At 41.0% G+C, this 25,435-nt stretch overlaps 1 protein-coding gene across 2 annotated transcripts in view; it reads left to right on the top strand.

Moving 5' to 3' along the window:
• The window catches only part of LRP4 (LDL receptor related protein 4), a 161,211-nt gene extending 136,053 nt beyond the window's left edge, over positions 1-25,158 (top strand). For both annotated transcript variants that reach the window (XM_070760026.1, XM_070760034.1), the window contains exons 24-38: positions 527-613; positions 2,209-2,380; positions 2,513-2,675; positions 4,333-4,558; positions 5,439-5,742; positions 6,362-6,580; positions 8,345-8,479; positions 9,348-9,456; positions 10,630-10,774; positions 14,093-14,206; positions 16,324-16,447; positions 17,004-17,071; positions 18,477-18,564; positions 19,926-20,067; positions 23,223-25,158. In XM_070760026.1, the coding sequence (XP_070616127.1) occupies positions 527-613; positions 2,209-2,380; positions 2,513-2,675; positions 4,333-4,558; positions 5,439-5,742; positions 6,362-6,580; positions 8,345-8,479; positions 9,348-9,456; positions 10,630-10,774; positions 14,093-14,206; positions 16,324-16,447; positions 17,004-17,071; positions 18,477-18,564; positions 19,926-20,067; positions 23,223-23,555 (2,429 nt within the window). In that variant the 3' untranslated portion in view covers positions 23,556-25,158. The remainder of the gene's footprint in view (positions 1-526; positions 614-2,208; positions 2,381-2,512; positions 2,676-4,332; positions 4,559-5,438; positions 5,743-6,361; positions 6,581-8,344; positions 8,480-9,347; positions 9,457-10,629; positions 10,775-14,092; positions 14,207-16,323; positions 16,448-17,003; positions 17,072-18,476; positions 18,565-19,925; positions 20,068-23,222) is intronic.
• The last annotated feature ends 277 nt before the right edge of the window (positions 25,159-25,435 follow it).

Here is a 25,435-nt window from a genome sequence, read left to right on the forward strand (position 1 = left end):
ATCAGTTATTTGTCTGTGCATCTGGTTTTGATTTTATGCAACAAACTCTGATAAATTGTATTCCACATAGGTTCTGACCTGGTGAAGTGTACCATTTTTCAACCTCGGAAACTTTTAAGGTGTGTGGACTGCACCACAGAACATTATTGTGGCACTCTACGAATTGAAGTCCACAAATCTTAAAACTGATAAAGACATGTATGTGGTGGTGGTGGTGTGTGTATGTGTGTTTGTATGTGTAATAAAAATATTTTATGTTAATATAGTGATGGTGTGTATCTTCATTAAATATTACATGGTACATTCATAAATAATTTGCTGCTGGTTTTCTTTTTCCTTACTTTTCTCCATCTTTGGACATTCCTTTTCTAGCAATAATAGAATAAATAGTAGATTGAAGACATAAAAGAACCTGAAGACACACTTTACATGTTGTTTTTCACCAATATAATCTTACCTATCTATGGACTAACAAGGGAATTTAATTTCAATAAATGAAACTAATATTCTTACGCTTTCTCAACAGGAAAGGTTTATTGGTCGGACAGCACACTGAGGAAGATAAGCAGAGCTTCACTGGATGGGACTCAGTATGAAGATATTATTAGTACAGGTAATAATGCTCTCTACATGGGGCTGCCTTTGAAAAGTGTTCGGAAACTTCAGATCGTGCAGAATGCAGCTGCGAGAGCTATCATGGGCTTCCCTAAATATGCCCATGTTACACCAACACTCCGCAGTCTGCATTGGTTGCCGATCAGTTTCCGGTCACAATTCAAAGTGTTGGTTATGACCTATAAAGCTCTTCATGGCATCGGACCAGAATATCTCTGGGAACGCCTCCTGCCGCACGAATACCAGCGACCGGTTAGGTCCCACAGAGTTGGCCTTCTCCGGGTCTCGTCGACTAAACAATGTTGTTTGGCGGGACCCAGGAAAAGAGCCTTCTCTGTGGCGGCCCCGACCCTCTGGAACCAGCTCCCTCCAGATATCAGAGTTGCCCCCACCCTCCTTGCCTTTCGCAAGCTCCTTAAAACCCACCTCTGTCGTCAGGCATGGGGGAATTGAAAATTTTTTCTCCCTTCCCCCTAGGCTTATAGAATTTATACATGGTATGTTTGTTGGTATGATTGGTCTCTTAAATTGGGGTTTTTTAGATTACTTTTTAATATTAGATTTGTTACATTGTTTTTTATTGTTGTTAGCCGCCCCGAGTCTTCGGAGAGGGGCGGCATACAAATCTATATAAACTAAACTAAACTAAACTAATAAATAGCTGGTTTGGTACAGAGTTGGATTCCAACCAGTTTGGCCTGGTTCTATTGAACAGGTAGTGGGAATTTCCCCCGCTTGCTGAACCAGCAGCGCTAGCTGGCTGGACACGCCCCAGAACTGGCAGTGCCATAGGCGGTAGCGTCTTGTTTTTTTGCTTCTGTGCACAGGCAGAAGCTGTTTTTTGCTTCTGTGCAGAAGCTGGGTTTTCAGCACTGCTTATGCCTATAGGGTGCAGCCACGCAGCATGGGAGGAAATGAACTGACAGTGAAGTAAGTGAGAACCCACCCCTGGTTTGGTAAATATTGAACATCTGTTCCAGGCTCTTTCAAAGATACAGATTCTTTTCAATGAAGTGAGCATATATATATATATTGCGTTATCTTCACATAATGCAAATTCTTAAGCTCTGTATGTATGTATGTCTGGTTTTATAATAAGGGTTTTTTAGTTGTTTTAGTATTGGATTGCTACATGCTGTTTTTATCACTGTCGTTAGCCGCCCCGAGACCACGGAGAGGGGCGGCATAGAAATCCAATAAATAAATAAATAAAATAAATATAAAGGTTGCCTTGAACATCCAGTGGATATTTTGAAGGAACAGGATATTATTTATTTTATTTATTTATTCAATTTTTTTATGCTGCCCTTCTCCTTAGACTCAGGGCGGCTTACAACATATTAGCAATAGCACTTTTTAACAGAGCCAGCGTTGCCCCCACAATCCGGGTCCTCATTTTACCCACCTCCGAAGGGTGGAAGGCTGAGTCAACCTTGAGCCGGTGATGAGATTTGAACCGCTGACCTACAGATCTACAGTCAGCTTCGGTGGCTTGCAGTACAGCACTCTACCTGCTGCGCCACCCCGGCTCCATATACAGTATATGTTACCGACGCTATAACAAAATAATATACGATACTTCTTTCGACGTAGGGTTGCAAACCACAGATGGATTAGCTGTGGATGCTATTGGCCGCAAAGTGTATTGGACTGATACAGGAACAAACAGAATTGAAGTGGCTAACCTGGATGGGACAATGAGAAAAGTTCTGATATGGGAAAATCTGGACAGCCCACGGGCAATTGCATTATATCATGAAATGGGGTGAGTGCTAGCAATGGCTTATCTTGTTTTCAAGGCAAAGTCTGCAGGGAAGAAGAGAACATGACAATATGTAATATGTTGATTGAGTATGTTTTTAATCGATAGTTTATTTGCCCCTTTCTTTTCCTTTAGGTACATGTATTGGACAGACTGGGGTGAAAATGCTAAACTGGAACGAGCAGGGATGGATGGCTCGAACCGCATGGTGCTTATTAGCAACAACCTGGGATGGCCTAATGGTCTGGCTGTGGATAAAGCGGGATCAAAACTATTTTGGGCTGATGCACATACTGAGGTTAGAATGACCTGAAGGGCAATCTACAATTTTAAATATTTGCTGTTGAAAGTTGCCTCTGAGTAAAGCAATGGAATGCAAGAATGAGTATGAGATCTTAGGGATTAAGAGTAAATTTGTACATACAGTAATACCTCGTCTTACGAACTTAATTGGTTCCCGGAGGAGGTTCATAAGGTGAAAAGTTCGTAAGACGAAACAATGTTTCCCATAAGAAACAATACAAAATCAATTCATGCATGCAAGAAAAAAACCCCTGCAAAAATGGTGCTCCGCTGGCTGCCGCTGCCCAGCTGTCGCCTTTTGAAACAGCCGGGGCCCTTCTCGGTGTCCTCCCGAACCCGAACGCCAAACCCGAACTTTTGCCAAACTTCTGGGTTCGGCATTTGGGAGGCCGCCGAGAAGCCCCACTGCCCGGCTGTTGCCTTTTGAAACAGCCAGGGGGCTTCTCGGCGTTCTCCCGAACACTGAACCCGGAAGTTCGGCAAAAGTTCGGCTTCGGCGTTCGGGTTCAGGAGAACGCCGAGAAGCCCTGCCGCCCTGAGGAACTCTGGGAGTTGAAGTGCACAAGTCTTAAAGTTGCCAAGGTTGGAAGCCTCTGATCTAGATCACACTATTCTTGGCTTCTTGGATCCTAGGAAGAGTTGCTACCTATTGGGGGCCTCTGAGCCCATAATCAGAAACATAGAAACATAGAAGACTGACGGCAGAAAAAGACCCCAAGGTCCATCTAGTCTGCCCTTTTACTATTTCCTGTATTTTATCTTACAATGGATCTATGTTTATCCCAGGCATGTTTAAATTCGGTTACTGTGGATTTACCAACCACGTCTGCTGGAAGTTTGTTCCAAGGATCTACTACTCTTTCAGTAAAATAATATTTTCTCATGTTGCCTTTGATCTTTCCCCCAACTAACTTCAGATTGTGTCCCCTTGTTCTTGTGTTCACTTTCCTGTTAAAAACACTTCCCTCCTGAACCCTATTTAACCCTTTAACATATTTAAATGTTTCGATCATGTCCCCCCTTTTCCTTCTGTCTTCCAGACTATACAGATTGAGTTCATTAAGTCTTTCCTGATACGTTTTATACTTAAGACCTTCCACCATTCTTGTAGCCCGTCTTTGGACCCGTTCAATTTTGTCAATATCTTTTTGTAGGTGAGGTCTCCAGAACTGAACACAGTACTCCAAATGTGGTCTCACCAGCGCTCTATATAAGGGGATCACAATCTCCCTCTTCCTGCTTGTTATACCTCTAGCTATGCAGCCAAGCATCCTGCTTGCCTTTCCTACCGCCCGACCACACTGCTCACCCATTTTAAGACTGTCAGAAATCACTACCCCTAAATCCTTCTCTTCTGAAGTTTTTGCTATCACAGAACTGCCAATGCAATACTCAGATTTAGGATTCCTTTTCCCCAAGTGCATTATTTTACATTTGGAAACATTAAACTGCAGTTTCCATTGCTTTGACCATTTATCTAGTAACGCTAAATCATTTACCATATTACAGACCCCTCCAGGAATATCAACCCTATTGCACACTTTAGAGTCATCAGCAAATAGGCAAACCTTCCCTACCAAACCTTCTCCTATGTCACTCACAAACATATTAAAAAGAAGTTTCTTGACATTCCGCCTTTCTGTTCATTTCAGCGTATTGAAGCTTCAGATCTAAATGGTGCAAACCGTCGCACCCTGCTCTCCCCAGTGCAGCACCCTTATGGCCTAACTTTATTAGATTCTTACATCTATTGGACTGATTGGCAAACACGAAGCATTCACCGAGCTGATAAGAACACTGGTGCTAATGTCATCTTGGTCAGAACAAATCTTCCTGGATTAATGGACATCCAGGGCATTGACAGAGGGAGACCTCTTGGTAAGTTTTCCTATTTTCTTTAAGCCAGATTTCCTGAATTTTCATGGACATGCAAATATACATACACTGTATATATACATACACTGTATATATATATTATATTATATATATTTAAGCAACCAGCATGCTTATCTGATCTTCAGACATTTTCTGTAGATTTAACTCCATTGTTTATTCTTAACCGTTCAAGCATAATTCAATACAATAGAATAGTATAGAATAGAATAGTATAATATAGAATAGAATAGAATTCTTTATTGGGTGTATGATTGGACACACAAGGAATTTGTCCTTGGTGCATATGCTCTCAGTGTACATAAAAGATACATTTGTCAAGAATCATGAGGTACAACACTTAATGATTGTCATAGGGTACAAACAAGCAATCAGGAAACAATCAATATTAATATAGATAGCAAGGATACAAGTAACAAGTTACAGTCATATAGTTGTAAGTAGGAGGAGATGGGTGATAGGAACAATGAGAAGACTAATAGCAATGCAGCCATAGTGAATAGTTTGACAGTGATGAGGGAATTATTTGTTTAGGAGCGTGATGCGGTTTGGAAAAAAAACTGTTCTTGTGTCTAGTTGTCTTGGTGCGCAGTGCTCTATAGCGTCGTTTTGAGGGTAGAAGTTGAAACAACTTATGTCCAGGATGCGAGGGGTCAGTAAATATTTTCACGGCCCTCTCTTTGATTCGTGCAGTATACAGGTCCTCAATGGAAGGCAGGTTGGCAGTAATTGCTTTTTTTCTGCAGTTTATTAGGCCTTGTTTGCCTGAGAGTTATATCTGGAGGGGATCAACCTGAGGAAAGCTATACTGAATTAATAATAGCCTTTTTGATGGTAATCTCAGATACTATTCATTTCTCCTAAGGTACTAACAAATGTGGCATGAAAAATGGAGGTTGCTCCGATCTCTGCCTCCCAAACGCTGAAGGCTTCTCGTGTGCCTGCCCTACTGGAATTCAACTGAAGATTGATGAAAGAACTTGTGACCCTTCCCCTGAAACCTACCTGCTCTTCTCTAGCCGGGGCTCCATCAGGAGAATCTCACTAGATACTAGTGACCACATTGATGTTTATGTTCCTGTCCCAGAGCTGAACAATGTCATCTCCTTGGACTATGACAGTGTAGATGGCAAGGTTTACTACACAGATGTCATATTAGATGTCATTAGGTAGGTATCTTCCAAATTCCTCATTGTATGTTGGTTAGCTACATAATCATACCTTTTTCTCCCCCCAAAACTGTTCTTTGTCAAAGTGATCTGCCCTTTGGAAAAATATTTAGATAGAATATTCTTCTTATTCTCTATGACAGTGTTTTTCAGCCAGTGTGCCGTGGCACACTAGTGTGCCGTGAGACATGGTCAGGTGTGCCGCGAAGCTCAGAGAAAGAAAACAAGAGAGAAAGAAAGAGAGAGAGAGAAAGAGAAAGCAAGCAAGAGAGAAAGAAAACAAGAGAGAAAGCAAGCAAGAGAGAGAAAGAAAGAAAAAGAGAGAGAGGGAGGGAAGGTGGGAGAGAGAAAGACATAGAGGGAGGTAGGGAGGTAGAGAGAAAGAGCAAAAAAGAGGAAAGAAGGAAGAGAGAAAGAAAGAGGGATGGAGAGAAAAAAGAGGAAGGGAGAGAAAGAGGGAGAGAGAAATAGAGCAAAAGGGAGGAATAGAGAGAATTTTTTTGTCCAATATTTTTTTAGCCGCCCCCCCCTCAATGTTCCCCATGGTTTTGTAAATGTAAAAAATGTGCCGCAGCTCAAAAAAGGTTGAAAATCACTGCTCTATAATATCTTCTTCCAGGCGAGCAGATCTAGATGGCAGTAATATGGAAACTGTTATTGGCCAAGGACTAAAGAGAACAGATGGTTTGTCTGTGGACTGGGTAGCTCGAAATCTGTATTGGACAGACACCGGCCGCAACACAATTGAAGTTGCAAGACTGGATGGAAGTTGCAGGAAAGTGCTGATAAATAACAGTCTAGATGAACCACGGGCAATTGCTGTCTTTCCTAGAAAAGGGTAAGTGACTGAAAGGTCAATATTATATAAATATATAATAAAAGTCCTAATAATGTTAAATAAATAAATAAATATTTGCAAAAATGCTCTCTACGTGGGGCTACCCTTGAAGAGTGTTCGGAAACTTCAGCTCGTCCAAAATGCATACTGTTTATGTATGGTATGTTGTGTGTGTGTTTTCTTAAATTATGGGTTTTTAGTTTTAATTATTAGATTTGTATTGTACATTGTTTTTCTATTACTGTTGTGAGCCGCCCCGAGTCTACGGAGAGGGGTGGCATACAAATTTAATAAATAATAAAATAATAATAATAATAATGCAGCCGCGCGAGCAGTCTTGGGCCTTCCAAGAAACTGCATTGGCTACCAATTTGTTTCCGGACACAATTCAAAGTGTTGGTTATGACCTATAAAGCCCTACATGGCATAGGACCAGATTATCTCTGAGACTGCCTTCTGCCGCACGAATCCCAGCGACCGGTGAGGTCTCACAGAGTTGGTCTCCTTAGGGTCCTCTCAACCAAATAATGTCGGCTGGTGGGACCTAGGGGAAGAGCCTTCTCTGTGGAGGGCCCGGCCCTCTGGAATCAGCTCCCCCCAAAGATTCGTACTGCCCCCACCCTCCTTGCCTTGTGAAAAAGTTTAAAAACTCATCTTTGCCGCCAGGCCTGGGGTTCCTTAGACCTTCCCCCCTGACCGATCAATGCTTAGTTTGACTGCTGAATCAATGATATTGATAGTTTTTAATTAGAATTTTAAGATTGTTTTTTAAGGTATAATTGGATTGTTATTATTGTTTCCTGTTTTTTCTGTACATGCTGTGAGCTGCCCCAAGTCCTCGGAGAGGGGCAGCATATAAATCCAATTAAATCTAAATCTAATTAAATAATTTATTGCATAGGCACAAATAGTCTCTTCTTTTGGTACATCAGCCAAAAAGGTAAGTGTAGAGCAACTTACTCAACCTGGTTGCTTCAAGATATTTTGAGTTATTGTTCTCACTAGTTATGTTATCACAACAGAGCAATTATATTATCACTAATCTTGTTATATTATCAGGAGAAGCAGTGAAGGGATGCAAAAAAATTTACTACCACACTATGAGTGTGACTTATTTTGTGGGTGTGGCTTGCTGGCCATGTAGCCAGGTGGGAGTGGCTTGACAATCGTGTGACGGGGGGGTTGCTTAAAAGTCATGTGACTGGCTTAAAGGTGGCCAACTTGAGGTCACTTACATCAAGGGTTTGGGCTTGAGTTAGGGTGCCTGGCCTCTCCTCGCCTCAAAGAGATACAATTTCCCTATTTACTATTACTGAACATCCAAAATATACTATTTAATTCTATGTATATATGCCATATGTGTACATACATATTACACATAGGCACAGAAAAATATACATTATCTACTATATAAACTTTATGGGTATGTACACACATGCACAGCTCTTATAAAATTGTATACATTCAACCTCATTTACTGCGATAGGAAAAACATACCCAGAGCCCAGAAGGCGAAAAAAAGAAAAAAAATCAAAAATTTTCTATTGGTTCTGCATACCTGACCGTACCCGTAGGAGCCCATCACTGAGAGGGAGTTATTACAATCGGAGGATACCAGGTTGATGAAGGAATAGAATGAGTAACAAAGAAAAAAAGCAAAGGATTTGCTAAAATAGAGGTTTGCCTTCAAACATCAGGCAAATGAATTTCTTTGGTAGACAGACCATCCTTTAGAGCTTTGCATTTGGTTAATTTTTTCCCCAGATACCTCTTCTGGACTGACTGGGGACATGTTCCTAAAATTGAGCGGGCAAACCTGGATGGTTCTGAACGGAAGATATTGATCAATACTGATTTAGGCTGGCCCAATGGACTGACTTTGGATTATGACATTAGAAGGTCTGTATAACCTTGCATTTCAAAATTGTTGACTGGAGAATTGTTGTGGGTTTCCCCCCCCCTTAATTCTTTTTCTTTTTAAGGCAAGTCCTTAGGTTGCTTTAGAATCAGAAATTGTAACTGAGAGAAAGAAAGTTTCAGAAGTGGGTATTTATTTATTTATTGATTGATTGATTGATTGTTAGAGTTGAAAGGGACCATGCAGGTCATCAAGTCCAACCCCCTGCCTGAGCAGGAATCCTAAAGCACCCCAGCCAAATGGCAGTCCAATCTCCTCTTGAAAGTATCCAGAGTTGGGGAGTTCACAACCTCCGCAGGCAGGTTGTTCCAGTGGTTGATCGCTCTGACCGTCAGGAAGTTCTTCCTTACTTCTAGGTTGAATCTCTCCTTGGTCAGCTTCCAGCCATTGTTCCTCGTCCGGCCCTCTGGTGCTCTGGAGAATGGAGTGGCTCCCTCCTCTCTGTGGCAACCCCTCATATACCTGTAGACTGCTATCATGTCCCCTCTGGCCCTCCTTTTCTCTAGGCTATCCATGCCCAGTTCCCACAATCTCTCTTCGTAAGTCTTGGTTTCAAGTCCCCTAATCATTTTGGTTGCTCTTTTCTGCACCTTCTCCAGAGTTTCAATGTCTCTTTTGAAGTGTGGTGACCAGAACTGGATGCAATACTCCAGATGTGGTCTGACCAGGGTGTAGTAGAGTGGTATTAATACTTCTCTGGTTTTGGAGTCTATCCCCCTGTTGATGCAGCTTAGGATAGTGTTGGCTTTTTTGGCCGCTGCTGCACATTGCTGGCTCATGTTTAGTTGATTATCCACCAAGACTCCAAGATCTCTTTAACTTTAACTTCCATTCTTTCTCTCCTTCTAGGATTTATTGGGTAGATGCTCATCTAGACCGCATAGAAAGTGCTGATCTTAATGGGAAATTGCGCCAAGTGTTGATCAGTCAAGTGTCACATCCCTTTGCCTTGACACAGGTACAAAGGAAGTTCATTTATTGTTTGTTTGCTTGTTTGTTTGTTTGTTTTGACAAGTACGTATTGGTGTATACAAAAATATAACAATATTTACCGTATATACATGATACTAGTAAAAGACAAACATTAGGACAGGGGACGGAAGGCACTCTGGTGCACTTAAGCACACTGAATGCTGTGCAAGCTGAACATTAGCTTATGCACACTGAACGTTATGAATGCCGAAATGAAACTAAGCAAATAGTTTGTTCACTTTGGGCACAAAAGACAAAGTTTGTACAGGGCTCTTTTTTTCTTTCTTCTGTATATAAGCCTGTTAAGCAATGCTATAATAATTAAAGCAGGGGTCCTCAAACCTGGTAACTTTAAGACTTGTGGACTTCAACTCCCAGAATTCTCCAGCTAGCTGGAGAATTCTGGGAGTTAGTCCACAAGTCTTAAAGTTGCCAAGTTTGAAGTAGTAGTAATATATAAATCTTTATAATATTACGGTATGCCTATTACTAAAACATTAACACAATATTTACAAAAATTGTATACCAACATAGAAGAAATTAAGTGAGAAAATGAAAAATTGGGCTTTAAAACATTTCAATATTGTATTGTGACTTGCAGCAGTAAAGAGGTAAATTCTTACAAGGCTTAAATTTTACTTCAATGCCTCCCAATGATTATTTATTTTATATTTATTATTTATTATTTTTTAAACTACCCATATCCCTTATACAAAGACATCTAGATGGTGTACAATAAAATATTATCAACATAAAAACTATGCATAAAAATTAAAGAGACAGGCAATGTTAAAAATTAATTAAAGCTTTTTCTTTTAATTTAATCAAAAGTAATTTCAGAAGAGACTTCACCACACTGACAAAAAATGAGAGTAAATAAAATAATTTATGTTAATGTAGTTACTTGATATTACTTGAAAAATGTAATATGTTGAAAAAAATAAAGACGGGAAAAAATTTTAAATTTACACCAGGGGTCCCCAAATTTGGCAATTTTTAAAACTTGTGGACTTCAACTCCCAGAATTCTCCAGCCAGCTGGGAGTTTAATTCTGGGAGTTGAAATCCACAAGTCTTAAAGTTGGCAAGTTTGAAGATCTCTGGTTTACACAATGGTTTACATAGTGTTTTAATCCTGTGTTTGCCTGTTTTCTGAGCAGCAGGATAGGTGGCTGTATTGGACAGACTGGCAAACAAAATCTATTCAATGTGTGGACAAATACTCTGGTCGTAATAAGGAGACTGTGTTAGCCAACGTAGAAGGACTTATGGATATTATTGTGATTTCTCCTCAAAGGCAAACAGGTATATGCAATCACCGGTTTCTTCATTAATTCATTGTATCAGATTAACAAGTGATGTATTGTCTAAACCAGTCTTCTGCAATCCAGACGGCTGATTAGAACTCTCATCAACTGATCTGGCATGGCTATGAGAGGTGGCTGGAGAATTTGGGAGCTGTACTAATCAAAATATAGTGATACCTCATCTTACAAACCCCTCATCATACAAACCCGGGGTTTAAGATTTTTTTGCCTCTTCTTCCAAACTATTTTCATCTTACAAACCCAAGCCGCCGCCACTGGGATGCCCCACCTCCAGACTTCTGTTGCCAGCGAAGCGCCCGTTTTTGTGCTGCTGGGATTCCCCTAAGGCTCCCCTGGACTTCCATGTTTTTGCGATGCTGCAGGGGAATCCCAGCAGCGCAAAAACGGGCGCTTTGTTGACAACGGAAGTCCGGAGGTGGGGTTTCCCAGCGAGGGGAACCTCAGCGAAATCGCAGCATCACAAAAACACGGAAGTCTGGAGGTGGGGTTTTGAAGACTTCTGTGTTTTTGCAATGCTGCAATTTCGCTGAGGTTCCACTCGCTGGGAAACCCCACCTCCGGACTTCTGTTGCCAGCGAAGCACCCGTTTTTGTGCTGCTGGGATTCCCCTGCTGGGATTCTCCTGCAGCATCACAAAAACATGGAAGTCTGGATGTGGGGTTTCCCATGGAGGGGAGCCTCAGGGGAATCCCAGCAGCACAAAAGCGGGCGCTTCGGCTGGCAAAAGGGGTGAGTTTTGGACTTGCATGCATTAATCGCTTTTCCATTAATTCCTATGGGAAACATTGTTTCGGCTTACAAACTTTTCACCTTACAAACCTCGTCCCAGAACCAATTAAGTTCGTAAGACGAGGTATCACTGTATAGAGAATCTCTTTTTCGTTTTCCCTCTTGATGAACGATTCTGAATGGTCTCTATTGCGTTTGTATGGATTCAGGTCAGGGGTGGGCTACTGCCCGGGTGGGGAGGAACGCAGTGGGGTAGCGAAAATGGAGCTCCACCCCAGAGCACCCAATTTGCACTGAAAGATGTTGAAAGAAATGCAGGGAGTACTGCATAAGCCACGCCCACAGTGTGGTAGTAAAATTTTTGATAGCCCTTCACTGATTCAGGTGCAGAAAATAAAGCATATCATTATGGAAAGCTATTTTGGATTTAGGATCATACTGGTGAAATTACCTGCATTCCCTTCAGACACAAAGGCTGGAAATAATGGTTATACCATACAAAGTATAGAAATACACCTGCATTTCAGTTCTGGCTGTTAGCTACTCTTGGCCCACATTGGTTAAACAAAACTCAGGCTGGTAGAATTAATGAATTAGGCAAGAAGTATGTAAGAAAACCTACACCTCCCTTGTTGGTTATGTCCCAACCCACTCCAAGGAAAACAGATATCAGATGTTGAAAAGTACTGGATCTTGATCCAAAGCACTAAGGAAGTGGTCCCTGGATAGTAGCAATGGTGATTACACCCAACCACAATTTCTGGTATGCCTTATGAACTTTTTCTGAGTATGGCTATCTACTGTGGGCACCCAGAAGAGCAAAGCTTGGTGAAGAAGTAATCTCAGGTATAGCATACATGTCAGATTGGCAAAACAAAGGAAAAACCTACTTCTCATTCTGAATTATTGCTGCCATGTTCCAATTCATTTCCTTTTTTAACACCCATAGTAGCAAATTACACTAAGTACACCCACATAACTCCATCACTCTGTGGGCTGCACTGACTACCAATTGGTCTCCGAATGCAATTTAAGATGTTGGTCATTACCTATAAAGCCCTACATGGCATCGGACCAGACTATTTACAGGACTGTCTTCTGCCATGTGACTCCCAGAGACTAACTAGAGACCACAGGGTTCGCCTTCTTCTGGTCCCATTGGTGAAACAATGCCGCCTGGCAGGACCAAGGGGGAGGGCCTTCTCTGTGGCAGCTCTGGCTCTATGGAACCAACTGCCCCCAGAGACACGTACTGCCCTCACCCTCCTGGTCTTCCGAAAGGCTGTGAAAACAGGGCTCTGCGGGCAGGCCTGGGGGCTATTAACAACTAGCTGCCCCTAGCGATATGAATGTCTGTTGAGTGAATGTGATATTTGGGGGGGGGGGGGTGTTTAAATTGGTTATTTGGTTATTTTACTATTGTTGTTATATTGCTACTGTCTTTTATTCTGTATTTACTATTTTATTATGATTGTGTGCTGCTCAGAGTCCGCAATGGAGTTGGGCACCTTAAAAGTCAAATCAATTAATTAATGTAATTGATCTTATTCATTTCAATGGGATTTAGAGTAAACTGCTGCACTTGAAAATGAAGCCACAGGTTTGTCAGTTATTCCTCTTGTTCAGCATCCCAGCTTCTGCTAAAAGGACTCCAAGTAGAGTTAATTTAAAAAAAACAAAAACCTATCTGCAAAGCTGGAAGAGAGACATTCATATATTTTTAGGCAGCCAGCAAAATAGAGGCCCCATCCCCTTTGTATATTGTCATGACGAGCATTTGACTTTTTAAAAGTTTTAAAAGTTTCTGCGTGGTTTTTGCTCTTAAGTGTTTATTCCTTTGGCCTTGGAGAAAGTATGGTGTTTCAGATTCTGTGATGTACTGTAGGTAACTTTGGTCAGGAGAATATTCATTTAAGATACAGTGATACCTCGTCTTACAAACGCCTCGTCATACAAACTTTTCGAGATACAAACCTGGGGTTTAAGATTTTTTTGCCTCTTCTTACAAACTATTTTCACCTTTCAAACCTACCACCACCATTGGGATGCCCCACTTCCGGACTTCCGTGGCCAGCAAAGCACTCGTTTTTGCACTGCTGGGATTCTCCTGAGGCTCCCCTCCATGGGAAACCCCACCTTCGGACTTCCGTTGCCAGCGAAGCACTCGTTTTTGTGATGCTGGGATTCCGCTGCTGGGATTCCCCTGCAGCATCGCAAAAACACAAAAGTCCAGAGGTGGGCTTTCCCATGGAGGGGAGCCTCAGGGGAATCGCAGCAGCACAAAAACGGGTGCTTCAGCTGGCAAAAGGGTTGAATTTTGGGCTTCCATGCATTAATCGCTTTTCCATTGATTCCTATGGAAAACATTGTTTCGTCTTACAAACTTTTCACCTTAACAACCTCGTCCCAGAACCAATTTAGTTTGTAAGACAAGGTATCACTGTATTGGCATTTCGGTCAGAAGAGATATTTCTCACTATACCTTAATATATTTTAGGTAAGGGAACATGATGCTGGTGAGAAAAAAACTATATCTTTTGTGAAACGTCTGGTCTGTATCTTCTAGGCACAAACATTTGTGGAGTGAATAATGGAGGCTGTACCCATCTCTGCTTTGCCAGGGCTTCCGACTTTGTTTGTGCATGTCCCGATGAACCAGATGGACGGCCTTGTTTTAATGGTAAGTTGTCTGTATACTACACCACCCAGCATGAATCATAGCCCATGTTTTCTTATTGAAAGCTGCTTGAGAAAAATGGTTTCGTTCCCTTAAATAAGGGACAGCTATAAAGTACCTCTTTGGTAAAGCATTCAATGCCTAGGGACAAGAGAGTACTTTTTTGTCTTTTTTGCACTATTTTATTAAAAAATGTTAAGCATTTTTTCCTTGAGAGGATTCTTCTGTCTTTCAGGTGTTACTTATATACCTTGTTCAGTTCTTTAATTGTTGAATACAGTACAGTTCAGAACATTTTCCTACATATAATATTAGATGTAATTTAGGAATCATTCATTGATAGATAAAATAAGGCCCTCCTGATATACAATATGTCACAGTATTGTACACACCCACACATTTTGAAAATATTTATCTTTTGATGTGACAACACTGAAGAAATGACACTTGGCTACAATGTAAAGTAGTGAGTATACATAGCTTATATAACAGTGTAAATGTTATACACAGCCATTATTGTCTAAACAGCTGGCAACAAAACTGAGTACACCTCTAAGTGACAGTGTCCAAATGAGGCCCAAAGTATCAATATTTTGTGTGGTCACCATTATTTTCCAGCACTGCCTTAGCCCTCTTGGGCATAGAGTTCACCAGAGTTTCAAAGGTTGCCACTAGAGTCCTTTTCTACTTTTCTACTCTTCCATGACAACATCATGGAGCTGGTGGATGTTAGAGACCTTGCACATTATTATTATTTATTAGATTTGTATGCCGCCCTTCTCTGAAGACTCCAAAGACATCTCCACCTTCCGTTTCAGGATGCCCCATAGATGCTCAATAAGGTTCATCACCTTAACCCTCAGCTTCTTTAGCAAGGCAGTGGTCATTTTGGAGGTGTATTTGGGGTCATTTTCATGTTGGAATACTGTCCTGCGACCCAGTCTCCAAAGGGAGGGGATTATGCTCTGCTTTGGTATGTCATACAAATCTAATAAATAATAATAATGTGCAATGTCTCTAACATCCACCATTTTTGTTGTCATGGTTCAACACTACATATTGCATTACAAGAAAAATGTTGTACACTTCTGCTATATCTTGAATAATGAAAAACTTTCCAGACAAGACGGAGTGGCTGTGGGTTTTACCTCCCAAGGACAATTCCATTTGTCCGTCCATTACCCTGGGGGGGGGGAAATTATTGACCCCCTCAGAGAGGGTTCGCAACTTGGGCGTTCTCTTCGATCCACAGCTAACATTGGAACAACATCTCTCGGCTGTGGCGAGGAGGGCGTTTGCCCAGGTTCGCCTGGTGCACCAGTTGCGGCCCTACTTGGACAGGGTGTCATTGCTCACAGTCACTCATGCCCTCATCACCTTGAGGTTCGAATACTGCAACGCTCTCTACATGGGGCTACCTTTGAAAAGTGTTCGGAAACTTCAGATCGTGCAGAATGCGTCTGCGAGAGCTATCGTGGGGCTTCCAAGATTCGCCCACGTTTCTACAACACTCCGTGGCCTGTACTGGCTGCCGATCAGTTTCCGGTCACAATTCAAAGTGTTGGTAATGACCTTTAAAGCCCTACACGGCATTGGACCAGAATACCTCCGGAACTGCCTTCTACTGCATGAATCCCAGCGGCTGATAAGGTCCCACAGAGCTGGCCTTCTCCAGGTCCAGTCGACCAAACAATGTCGTTTGGCGGGCCCCAGGGGAAGAGCCTTCTCTGTGACGGCCCCGGCCCTCTGGAATCAACTTCCCCCAGAGATTAGAACGGCCCCCACCCTCCTTGTCTTTCGCAAGTTACTTAAGACCCACCTATATCGCCAGGCATGGGGGAACTAAGACATCTCCCCCAGGCTTTCTTATATTTTATGTTTGATGTGTATGTGCTGTATGGTTTTTTTTAATTGTTGAGGTTTTTTATATATTTTATTATTAGATTTGTTCCATTGTTATACTGTTTTTATTACTGTTGTGAGCCGCCCCGAGTCTTCGGAGAGGGGCGGCATACAAATCTAATAAATTGAATTGAATTGAATTTATATTTCCATAAATAAAAAGATCAGGCTTCATCGTCTCCTTTGTCTGATGTTATTTTCCTTTCTCTTCTGTCTAGTTCCTAGTATGGGGCCTCCAAATCCTGAGACAACTCATGTAAGCAAAAGGAGCCAGACTTCTACGGACAGATTTAAAATTCCAACAACCAAGCCCCATATTTCTGTGGAAACAATAGAAGGAAAGTGAGTGATTCTGTTTATTGAAAGTGATTGACGGGAAAATGTGGGGTCCAATCTCTTTTTAAAAATAGGCTCCTCTCACTCTCTCTATTTTTTTTTAAACTGCCAGATTTTGGACATCATAAAGTTGTATAGTTTAATATTAGATTTGTTTCACTGTTGTATTGTCTTTATTATTGTTGTGAGCCACCCCGAGTCTTCGGAGATGGGCGGCATACAAATCTAATAAATTATTATTATTATTATTATTATTATTATTATTATTATTATTATTATTATTATTGTATACCTCTTTATCAGATGATAAGGGATCATAGCTAATCTGTCAATTCCAACCGTTCAGATATAGCACTGCATTCTTCTTCCCTTATAGTGACAGTTCATTGTGCTATAGTAAACAAAGGTTTTTCTAATAATAACAGCAGCAATAACTTTGGGCTAGAAAGGTTATTCTTTTTACCTAGTTTTCTGCTTTATCCTGATTCAATTTAATACAGCTTATAATAGAAAAATGGCTTCATTTGAAGTTCAGCACCTGCTTTTTCTTGTTGTTGTTTAGCTGCTCTGACAAGAAAGTTGGTCAAGGTTTGTGCAACCGAGCAAATGAAGCAATATTGGCAACTGCAGGTGAGTTTTTCATGTTTGTCTTCACTTCATCGCAGAGATTCAAGAATAGAAATGACCACCTATTCCTATAATTAAGATGGAGCCATTGAATGAAATTATGACAAAAGCGTAATCTGTTTAGTTCGCTATCTTGCACCTCACCTATTTTATTTTGCAACGTTTCTTTTTTTCTCTTGCTCAATAAAACTTAGTGGGCACTAAGTTGCTAATACTGAATGAAACCACTGCAGATCACCTAGTGTAGTGACGGCGAATCTATGGCATGGGCACCAGAAGTGGCACGCAGAGCCATATCTGCTAGCATGCTTCTGCCGCACGAATCCCAGCGACCAGTTAGGTCCCACAAAGTTGGCCTTCTCCGTCAACTAAACAATGTTGTTTGGCAGGACCCAGGGGAAGAGCCTTCTCTGTGGCGGCCCCGACCCTTTGGAACCAACTCCCCCCAGATATCAGAGTTGCCCCAACCCTCCTTGCCTTTCGTAAGCCCCTTAAAACCCACCTCTGTTGTCAGGCATGGGGGAATTGAGACTTTCCCTCCCCCTAGGCTTATAAAATTTATGCGTGGTATGTCAGTATGTATGATTGGTTTCTAAATTGGGGTTTTAAATTAACTTAAATATTAGATTTGTTTACATTGTATTATTGTTGTTGTTAGCCGCCCCGAGTCTGCGGAGAGGGGCAGCATACAAATCTGATGGATGAATGAATGAATGAATGAATGAATAAATAAATAAATAAATAAATGCGAGCCGTTGCCCTAGCTCAGCTCCAATATGCATGTGTGTGCCAGCCAGCTGATTTTTAGCTCACACAGAGGCTCTGGGAGGGTGGTTTTTGTTTCCAGAAAGCCTCCAGGCAGATGGGGAAGGGTATTTTTACCCTCCCCCAGCTCCAGGGAAGCCTTTGGAGCCTGGGGAGGGAGAAACACGAGCCTACTGGGTCTATCAGAAGTTGGGAAACAGGCCATTTACAGCCTACAAATGGCCTCCAGGGGGTGGGGGAAGCTGTTTTCGCCCTCCCCAGGCATGTGAGCACTCGCGCATATGCGATAGTATGCGCACAGGCTCTTTCGGCACCCGAAGGAAAAAAAGATTCACCATCATTGACCTAGTGATTTCAGATACTTATATTACTCTGGTTCTCTTCATGATAATCTAATAGGTTATAAAATGTAAATAAATACTTAACTGTCTAGGACAGGGGTGTCAAACTGGCGGCCCATAGGTCATGTGCAGGTCACGCCCACCTTGGCTCCACAAAGTGAAAAACTTCATGATACACTGCGATACATCACATGACGCGATCAAGTTTGATACCCATGATCTAGAACACACAGGTGTTTACTACCCCACATATATAGTTGTAAAATGACAGCATCAGGCTTTATCTGTTTATCTTCTTTCAGGAGAAGGGCTACATGTCAGTTACATCACTGGAGGTCTTCTCAGCATTCTCAGTATTCTGCTGCTAATTGGTGCTGTGATTATATACAGGTAGTTCCATATCTTCCGTCAGTCTTTCTGAATTAATGTATCAGAATACTTTAAGCACATGCTAGGATTTCTTTTGACTCAGTATTATAATTGTAAGATTGTAAAATTTATCATTTTACCTTGCAAAACTAATAGATGTGAGAATGTAGTATTCTTACAGGCTAACGGGAGTTTAGAAGCAAGATAATGCTTGACAATAAAGGTCAGGTGCTTGCTTATTTACGTAACTTAATTTGTAAGAAAACCTTCCTTTTCATATACTTCTATAAAATTCAAGATAGGTAGGATAAGTGATAACAGAATTTCACATTCAAAAGATTGGACTTCTATTAGCTATGTATGCTGCATCTGTGTATGCTGCCTGATAATTGTAAGTAGGCATATAATGGAATATTGAACATATTTTAGTTTAAATCTTTCATTTAATACCAAAAAAGGAATCCTCAATCTGAGTATTGTATTGGCAGTTCTGTGTTAGCAAGATCTTCAGAAGAGAAGGGTTTAGGGGTAGTGATTTCTAACAGCGGCCCCAGCAACGCGCGCGCGCTTGGGGAAACCCCAGCTCCGCTCCCCAGCTGGGAAGCGGCCCCAGCAACGCGCGCGCGCTTGGGGACACCCCAGTTCCGCTCTCCAGCTGGGAAGCGGCCCCAGCAACAGCGTGGGCAGGCGGGCGGCACGCGCGCGGGGAAACCCCAGGCGCGAGCAACGGGGTGGGCGGGCAAAGGGTGGGCTGCGGTGGAAGTAAAAACACCATCTGCGCATGCGCAGATGGTGTTTTTACTTCCGCACCGCTACTTCGCGAAAAATCGATCATCGCTTGGGGTCCTGGAACGGAACCCTCGCGATGATCGAGGGACCACTGTATATCTATCCTAAGATAAAATACAGGAAATAATATAAGGGCAGACTAGATGGGCCATGAGGTCTTTTTCTGCCACCAATCTTCTATGTTTCTATGCTTCCATTTTTGATTAGATATTTACCTTGTTTGTGAATGGTACTGTTTATTACTTTGCCAGGATGAAACAAAATATACTTTCTCTCTTTAAACAGATGTACCAATGACTATACAATTAAGTGAAGAGATCTGATGAAGTGTACATTATTTTGCCATGAATTTCACTAGGGGGTTTTGATATAGGGATGAGGTTTTGTCTGTAGAACCATTGTAAGAGCTAATGTTTTTAAGGAAATGCATTGAGATGCAGAGTGGCCTTGAATTAGTCACACTTTCTCACTCTGAACTGTCTACTGCATTGTTGACATGGAAATAAAAGGGAGATCTCCATGGTAGCAGTAAATGTGTAGATCAGAATCTAATAAATAGGGGAAAAATTCTCTTTATTATATTGTTCCTGCAGGCATAAGAAATCCAAATTCACAGATCCTAATCTAAGTAATCTGACCTACAGTAATCCCTCTTATCGGACATCTACCCAAGAAGTGAAGATTGAAACAATTCCCAAGCCAGCCATATATAACCAGCTCTGCTTTAAGAAGGAGGTAAAGAGCACTTATCAGAACTTGATGTTAATCTGCTGTGGCTTTAAAAACAAAATTGCAGTAGCGTGATTTATTTGCATGATTGGAATCCTTAGCTGCCTTAGGCAGTCGGAAAATGGGAACGTCTTGTTTTAGTTATATTAATTTAGTCTTTGCTGCTTTAGTTTTAGGATTTCATAATCTGTATCTTCCATTTAGAGTTAGTCCAGCTGATCTGATGTGCCTTGCGTCTATTGGTGCTTTATGGTTATAGTATGGTTGAAGGAAACCAATAATAGTTTTAAGAGTTTAGCCATGATTTCTTTTGGTGCTGAAGTTTCCTCTGTTTCTTCCTCAGCATCTTTCTCACCCCTCTGATAGCCTTTCACCATTCCTCTTTTGACCACCCGCAGCCTCATATCAGGTATCAGAGCTTGCTTTGTGCAACTTCCACCTCCCTTGTGTCTGTTAAGTCAGTGATTTTCAACCTTTTTTGAGCCACGGCACATTTTTTACATTTACAAAACCCTGGAGCACATTGAGTGTGGGGGGGGGGCAGGTGTTGGCTAAAAAAACTTTGGACAAATTTTTTTTCTCTCTCTTCCTCCCTTTCGCTCTATTTCTCTCTCTCTCCCTCTTTCTCTCCCTTCTTTTTTCTCTCTCTCTCCATCCTTTCTTTCTCTCCCTTCCTTCCTCTCTTTTTTGCTCTCTTTCTCCCTACCTCCCTCTATGTCTTTCTCTCTCCCACCTTCCCTCTCTTTCTCTCTCTCTTTCTTTCTTTCCTTCTCTCTCTTTCTTTCTCTCTCTCTCTCTTGTTCTCTTTCTCTCTCTTGTTCTCTTTCTCTCTTGCTTTCTTTCTTTCTTTCTCTCTCTCTCTTGCTTTATTTCTCTCTCTCTCTTTCTCTCTCTCTTGTTTTCTTTTTCTCTTTCTTTCTTTCTTTCTTTCTTTCTCTCTTTCTTTCTCTCTCTCTCTTTCTTTCTTTCTCTCTCTCTTTCTTTCTCTCTCTTTCTCTCTCTCTTTTTCTTTCTTTCTCTCTCTCTTGTTTTCTTTCTCTCTCTGAGCTTCGCGGCACACCTGACCATGTCTCGCGGCACACTAGTGTGCCGCGGCACACTGGTTGAAAAACACTGTGTTAAGTGACCTAATGCTCTCTGATATAACTTCTCCTTGGCTAACTTTCTGCTTTGTGTTGTTGAACTACTATTGTTTCTGCCCTTTGTTTTTACACTTGCATCTAGCATGCAATCAAAAAGTGATCAGCCAAAAGAGGCCTTTTGAAAGAGGTGAAGCTTAATCTAGAGAAAAACTACTTTACCTTGAATAGTTCTCCTCTTTCCTATGCATCTTGCTCAGTTTGGAGACATATTACCTTGTGCTATTTGTTTTTATACTAAAATTAATTATGGATTGCTTGGTGTAGTACTTCTCATTCTCAAAAAAGATTTTTCCTTGGACATTTTTAATATTGCATAAATCAGATAGTGGCAATATTTCTAATATTTACTATACTACCTCTACTGAAGTTTAGACGCAAATTCTCAGAACTGTGGACAGGGAGGGGTCTCCATAAGATGTATGTAATGGGAAACTTCTGCACTTGTTATTTTGGTATTGATTCCTAGTTTAATAATTGCTTATATTAATAGGATTTTGCTATGTTATTGTTTCTAGTAGTTCCTCATTCATAGTTTCTTCTAATTTTGCAATTGCAAGATTGTTGCTTGTACTTTTTACTATTGTTCCTCAATATATTTATTGCATCTTTTACTAACTTAAGTAAACTGAATGTGCTAAGGCATTTCTCAGAGACTGGATTGTATTTCATACTTGCAGAATGTTACAAATTAAAGAAATTTACAACAATGCATTACTATTTCATATTGAGCTCTAAAATGCTCAAAAACCATGTGTGCTTCTTTTTTTCAGATTTGTCAAGTAAGAATATTTTGCATATCTTAATAACATTTTGTTTTTGTGAGTTTGTTTCATTCTTTGCTTCCTCATCATTTACATTTTAAGAATCAAAGGAAAGTTTTTCTATCTGTTGTTAATCTATCTAAGACAGGGGTAGGCAAAGTTGGCTCTTCTATGACTTGTGGACTTCAACTCCCAGAATTCCTGAGTTAGCATGATTGGCTCATTAATTCTGGGAGTTGGAGTCCACATGTCACAAAAGAGCCAACTTTGCCTACCCCTGGTCTAAGAGATTCTATTTGTTTGCATTTAATTCAGGTCTGTCCAAGCTTTTGATTTGCCTGGGCTACATTTGGGTGAAGAGCAATTATCTTGGGCAGCATATAAATATATATAATACAGTTTGCATATATAAATTACAAGCTTTCTCTATTTTAAAATATGTTTTATTATATATTGTGGGGCTGCATTATTAACTGTCAAGAGGGCCCCATAGTTTTCAGATTGGAGATGCTGATTTAACTTATCTCACAGTGATTCTAGATATGGTTTATAGGATTAAAATTCTTTCTCTCTTTCTCCCCTCCCTCTCCCCCCAAAAATCTACCCAAGGAATCTTAACTCATCACCACCACCTACAAAGCATGTCCAGTCTATCCCAGATGTCTGTGGGAACAGTCAAGTCTTGCAGAAAGCTAACAGTTTCAGAGTGTCTGGGAGGTGGGGATGCTGTTCCATAGGACCTGTGCTGCTACTGAAAAGGCCAACCTGGTCCAATAAGTTTACATTGTTTAATGGAAGGGATCCAGAATATGTCCTCTCTAGTTCTCGTGGGATGAGCAGAAACAATGGGAGATAGCCTGGTCCTATGTTACAGTGCGCTTTCTGGGTGATGACTGTTACTTTGAATTGCACTTGAGAGCCTACTACCAAGATTGTTTAGAATCCATCTTTAGATCCACTTTCCCCCTATAGGTTATTTTGTTTGCAGCACACTGTTAAATCTGAATTAATTCAAATCGGTCTTCAATATTTGAAACTATATTTCTCGACTCCACTAGTCTTCATATTTGGAGGGCACCAAGCTGGGAATGTGTGATTTAGATGGGACTATGATGATTTGTTGGGAAGATTATCTGCTCCATGAGCTGGAGGATATAGCCCATTGTTTGTTTATTCAAGTGACAAGAATTGGTCTTTAAAAAGTACTCAGCTTTTTATACTTGACTGTACATATTATCTTGGTATTATTTGTTTGCAGACTGGTCCTGATCATAGTTACACCAAGGACAAGATCAAGATTGTGGAAGGAATATGCCTCTTATCCAGTGATGAATCTGAATGGGATGATCTTAAACAGATAAGAAGCTCTCGGGGATGTATTCTCCGCGACCATGTATGCATGAAGACTGACACAGTCTCTATCCAAGCCAGCTCTGGCTCACTGGGCGACACTGAAACTGAGCAATTGTTGAAAGAAGAGCAGTCGGAATGCAGCAGCATCACCGCAGCCTCCACTCCTGAATGTCATGGCTCCCTTCCAGACACAGGCTGGAAGCACCAGCGCAAACCCTCAACAGAAAGTGAAGTCTAAAGAACATGCAGAGACTTGTCCCTCCTACTGTCATCCTTCACATTGACGAAAGAGGATCCTGCCTTCTGTTCAGTGAAAAAGTTTGGAGTCCAGAGACTTCCTTTGCAGAAGCATTTGAGCTGGACTGTGCCTTTGAGGCAGATGGAACACCCTTTTCACTCACTGCTAGATCATGTTTATTTATACGTCCTTTTACCCTAGAAGCTGTGGTGTTGAATCTAGTAGCAGTTTCTTTGTCACTTGAATCTGACACAGCTTTCATCTGGGCTTGTGCGTAAGCTGGTCAAAAGTTCCGAATCTTCAGTGGCCAGTTTTATGAACTTAGCCATAATCGATACCTGTTTACCTTTTCTCAGTGGGTATTGGCACTAACTGGATTTTGCACTGTACTCCTTCTGTTTTAAGAGGAAAGGGTTAGGTCCAATTCAACTGCCCGAAGTGAGCAAGGGAATACAAGAACAGGTCACTTTCACAGGTTCTGTACAGGGAGAGCAAATACATCTGAAACTTTATTGCAAGGGACAATAAAATATCACCACCGTTTTTACAAACTGGGGAACCACTGCTGCGTCTAATCTAGGATGTGAGGAATTTAAGAGGGTAAAGTCTTAGTCTGTTGCTGGCAACAGTCATTGGTCCCGTGACATCCATCATAATACATTTTTTAAAAATATAGATAGAACTTATAAATCTGTTGCCTGGATAGACTGTTTTTTATCCCCATTTTCACTGCGCTTCAATTTAGTTTTGACCTGCAAAGGAAATTTTGGTGCAGTTATTTAATCATTCTTATTACCTGGTTCACAGGGCCAATTGCTGAAAAACTGTGCTGCTAAAATATGTGTGGAACACAAAAGCAGTGTATTTGGTTTAAGTATTTGAAACAAAATTGGTGTAGCAAAAATCCCATTTTCTGTTGAAATCTCCTTCTAACTTATTTTTTGCCAGTTTTTTTTCTGGAAGGAATAACTTAGCTGCACCTTTTTTCTCATATTTGCTGTAATAGTTGAGCAGACAAAATGTGGTGTCAAAAAGTGGGTGTGTGTAATTGAAAAATAATGTATGTGGCTAGGAAATAATGCAGTTAGGGTGACAGATGGCACACTACACATAATTTGTTTATATAAAAATCCTTCCCTTCTAACTATGATACTATTATTCATTCTACACTATAACAAAAAGCTGAGAAACTGCCATTTCACAATATGCACTGTGGGTGATGACCTGCACATCAAATAGTGTTTTGCACAGTATCCAAACCTTATTTGACCACACAGAAGTTCTACGGAAGTCCTGTCTAGGACTATTAACCATGTGAGGTATTCTCTGGGAAAATGTGATTGTCTCATTCTAGTCCTGCAGCTGCTCCCCCATGGTCAGTGAAAGATGTATGGACAATGGTTGTGTCCCTGTGACATCGGTCTTGGTGAAGAGCACAAATTTCCTGTGCCCAAACTAGTCATCCATCTGCTTTCTGTATTGTTCAAGCAGGAAGGCAGGAAAAATTCAAATGGATTCATGGACCACTGCAAGATTATTTTTTACCTCTGTTCAAAATCATCACATTGTAACTTTATTACATATTTTCTTCCACTGAAAGAAATATTGCTTTCTGGTCTTTTCCAAACAGATACTGTTATCAGTAAATTGACTTAACAATTTCCACACATGAGCATTGGATAAATCATCTAGAAGAATAATACATGCAGAAAAATGTTTCCCTGAGCATGTTCAAAAGGTTCCTTTCAGTACAGAGCTTGGTCATAGCAGCTATATAATGGCCACAAGGATGGCTGATATTATGTATGCATTCAGCTGTTTTAAGTAGTATATCCTTCCATTTTATTTGCCAATTCTAAGCAGCAAGATCAGATGAGAAT

The sequence above is a fragment of the Erythrolamprus reginae genome, chromosome 1 (genome assembly GCF_031021105.1).
Source record: "Erythrolamprus reginae isolate rEryReg1 chromosome 1, rEryReg1.hap1, whole genome shotgun sequence".
Classification (NCBI taxonomy): Eukaryota; Metazoa; Chordata; class Lepidosauria; order Squamata; family Dipsadidae; genus Erythrolamprus; species Erythrolamprus reginae.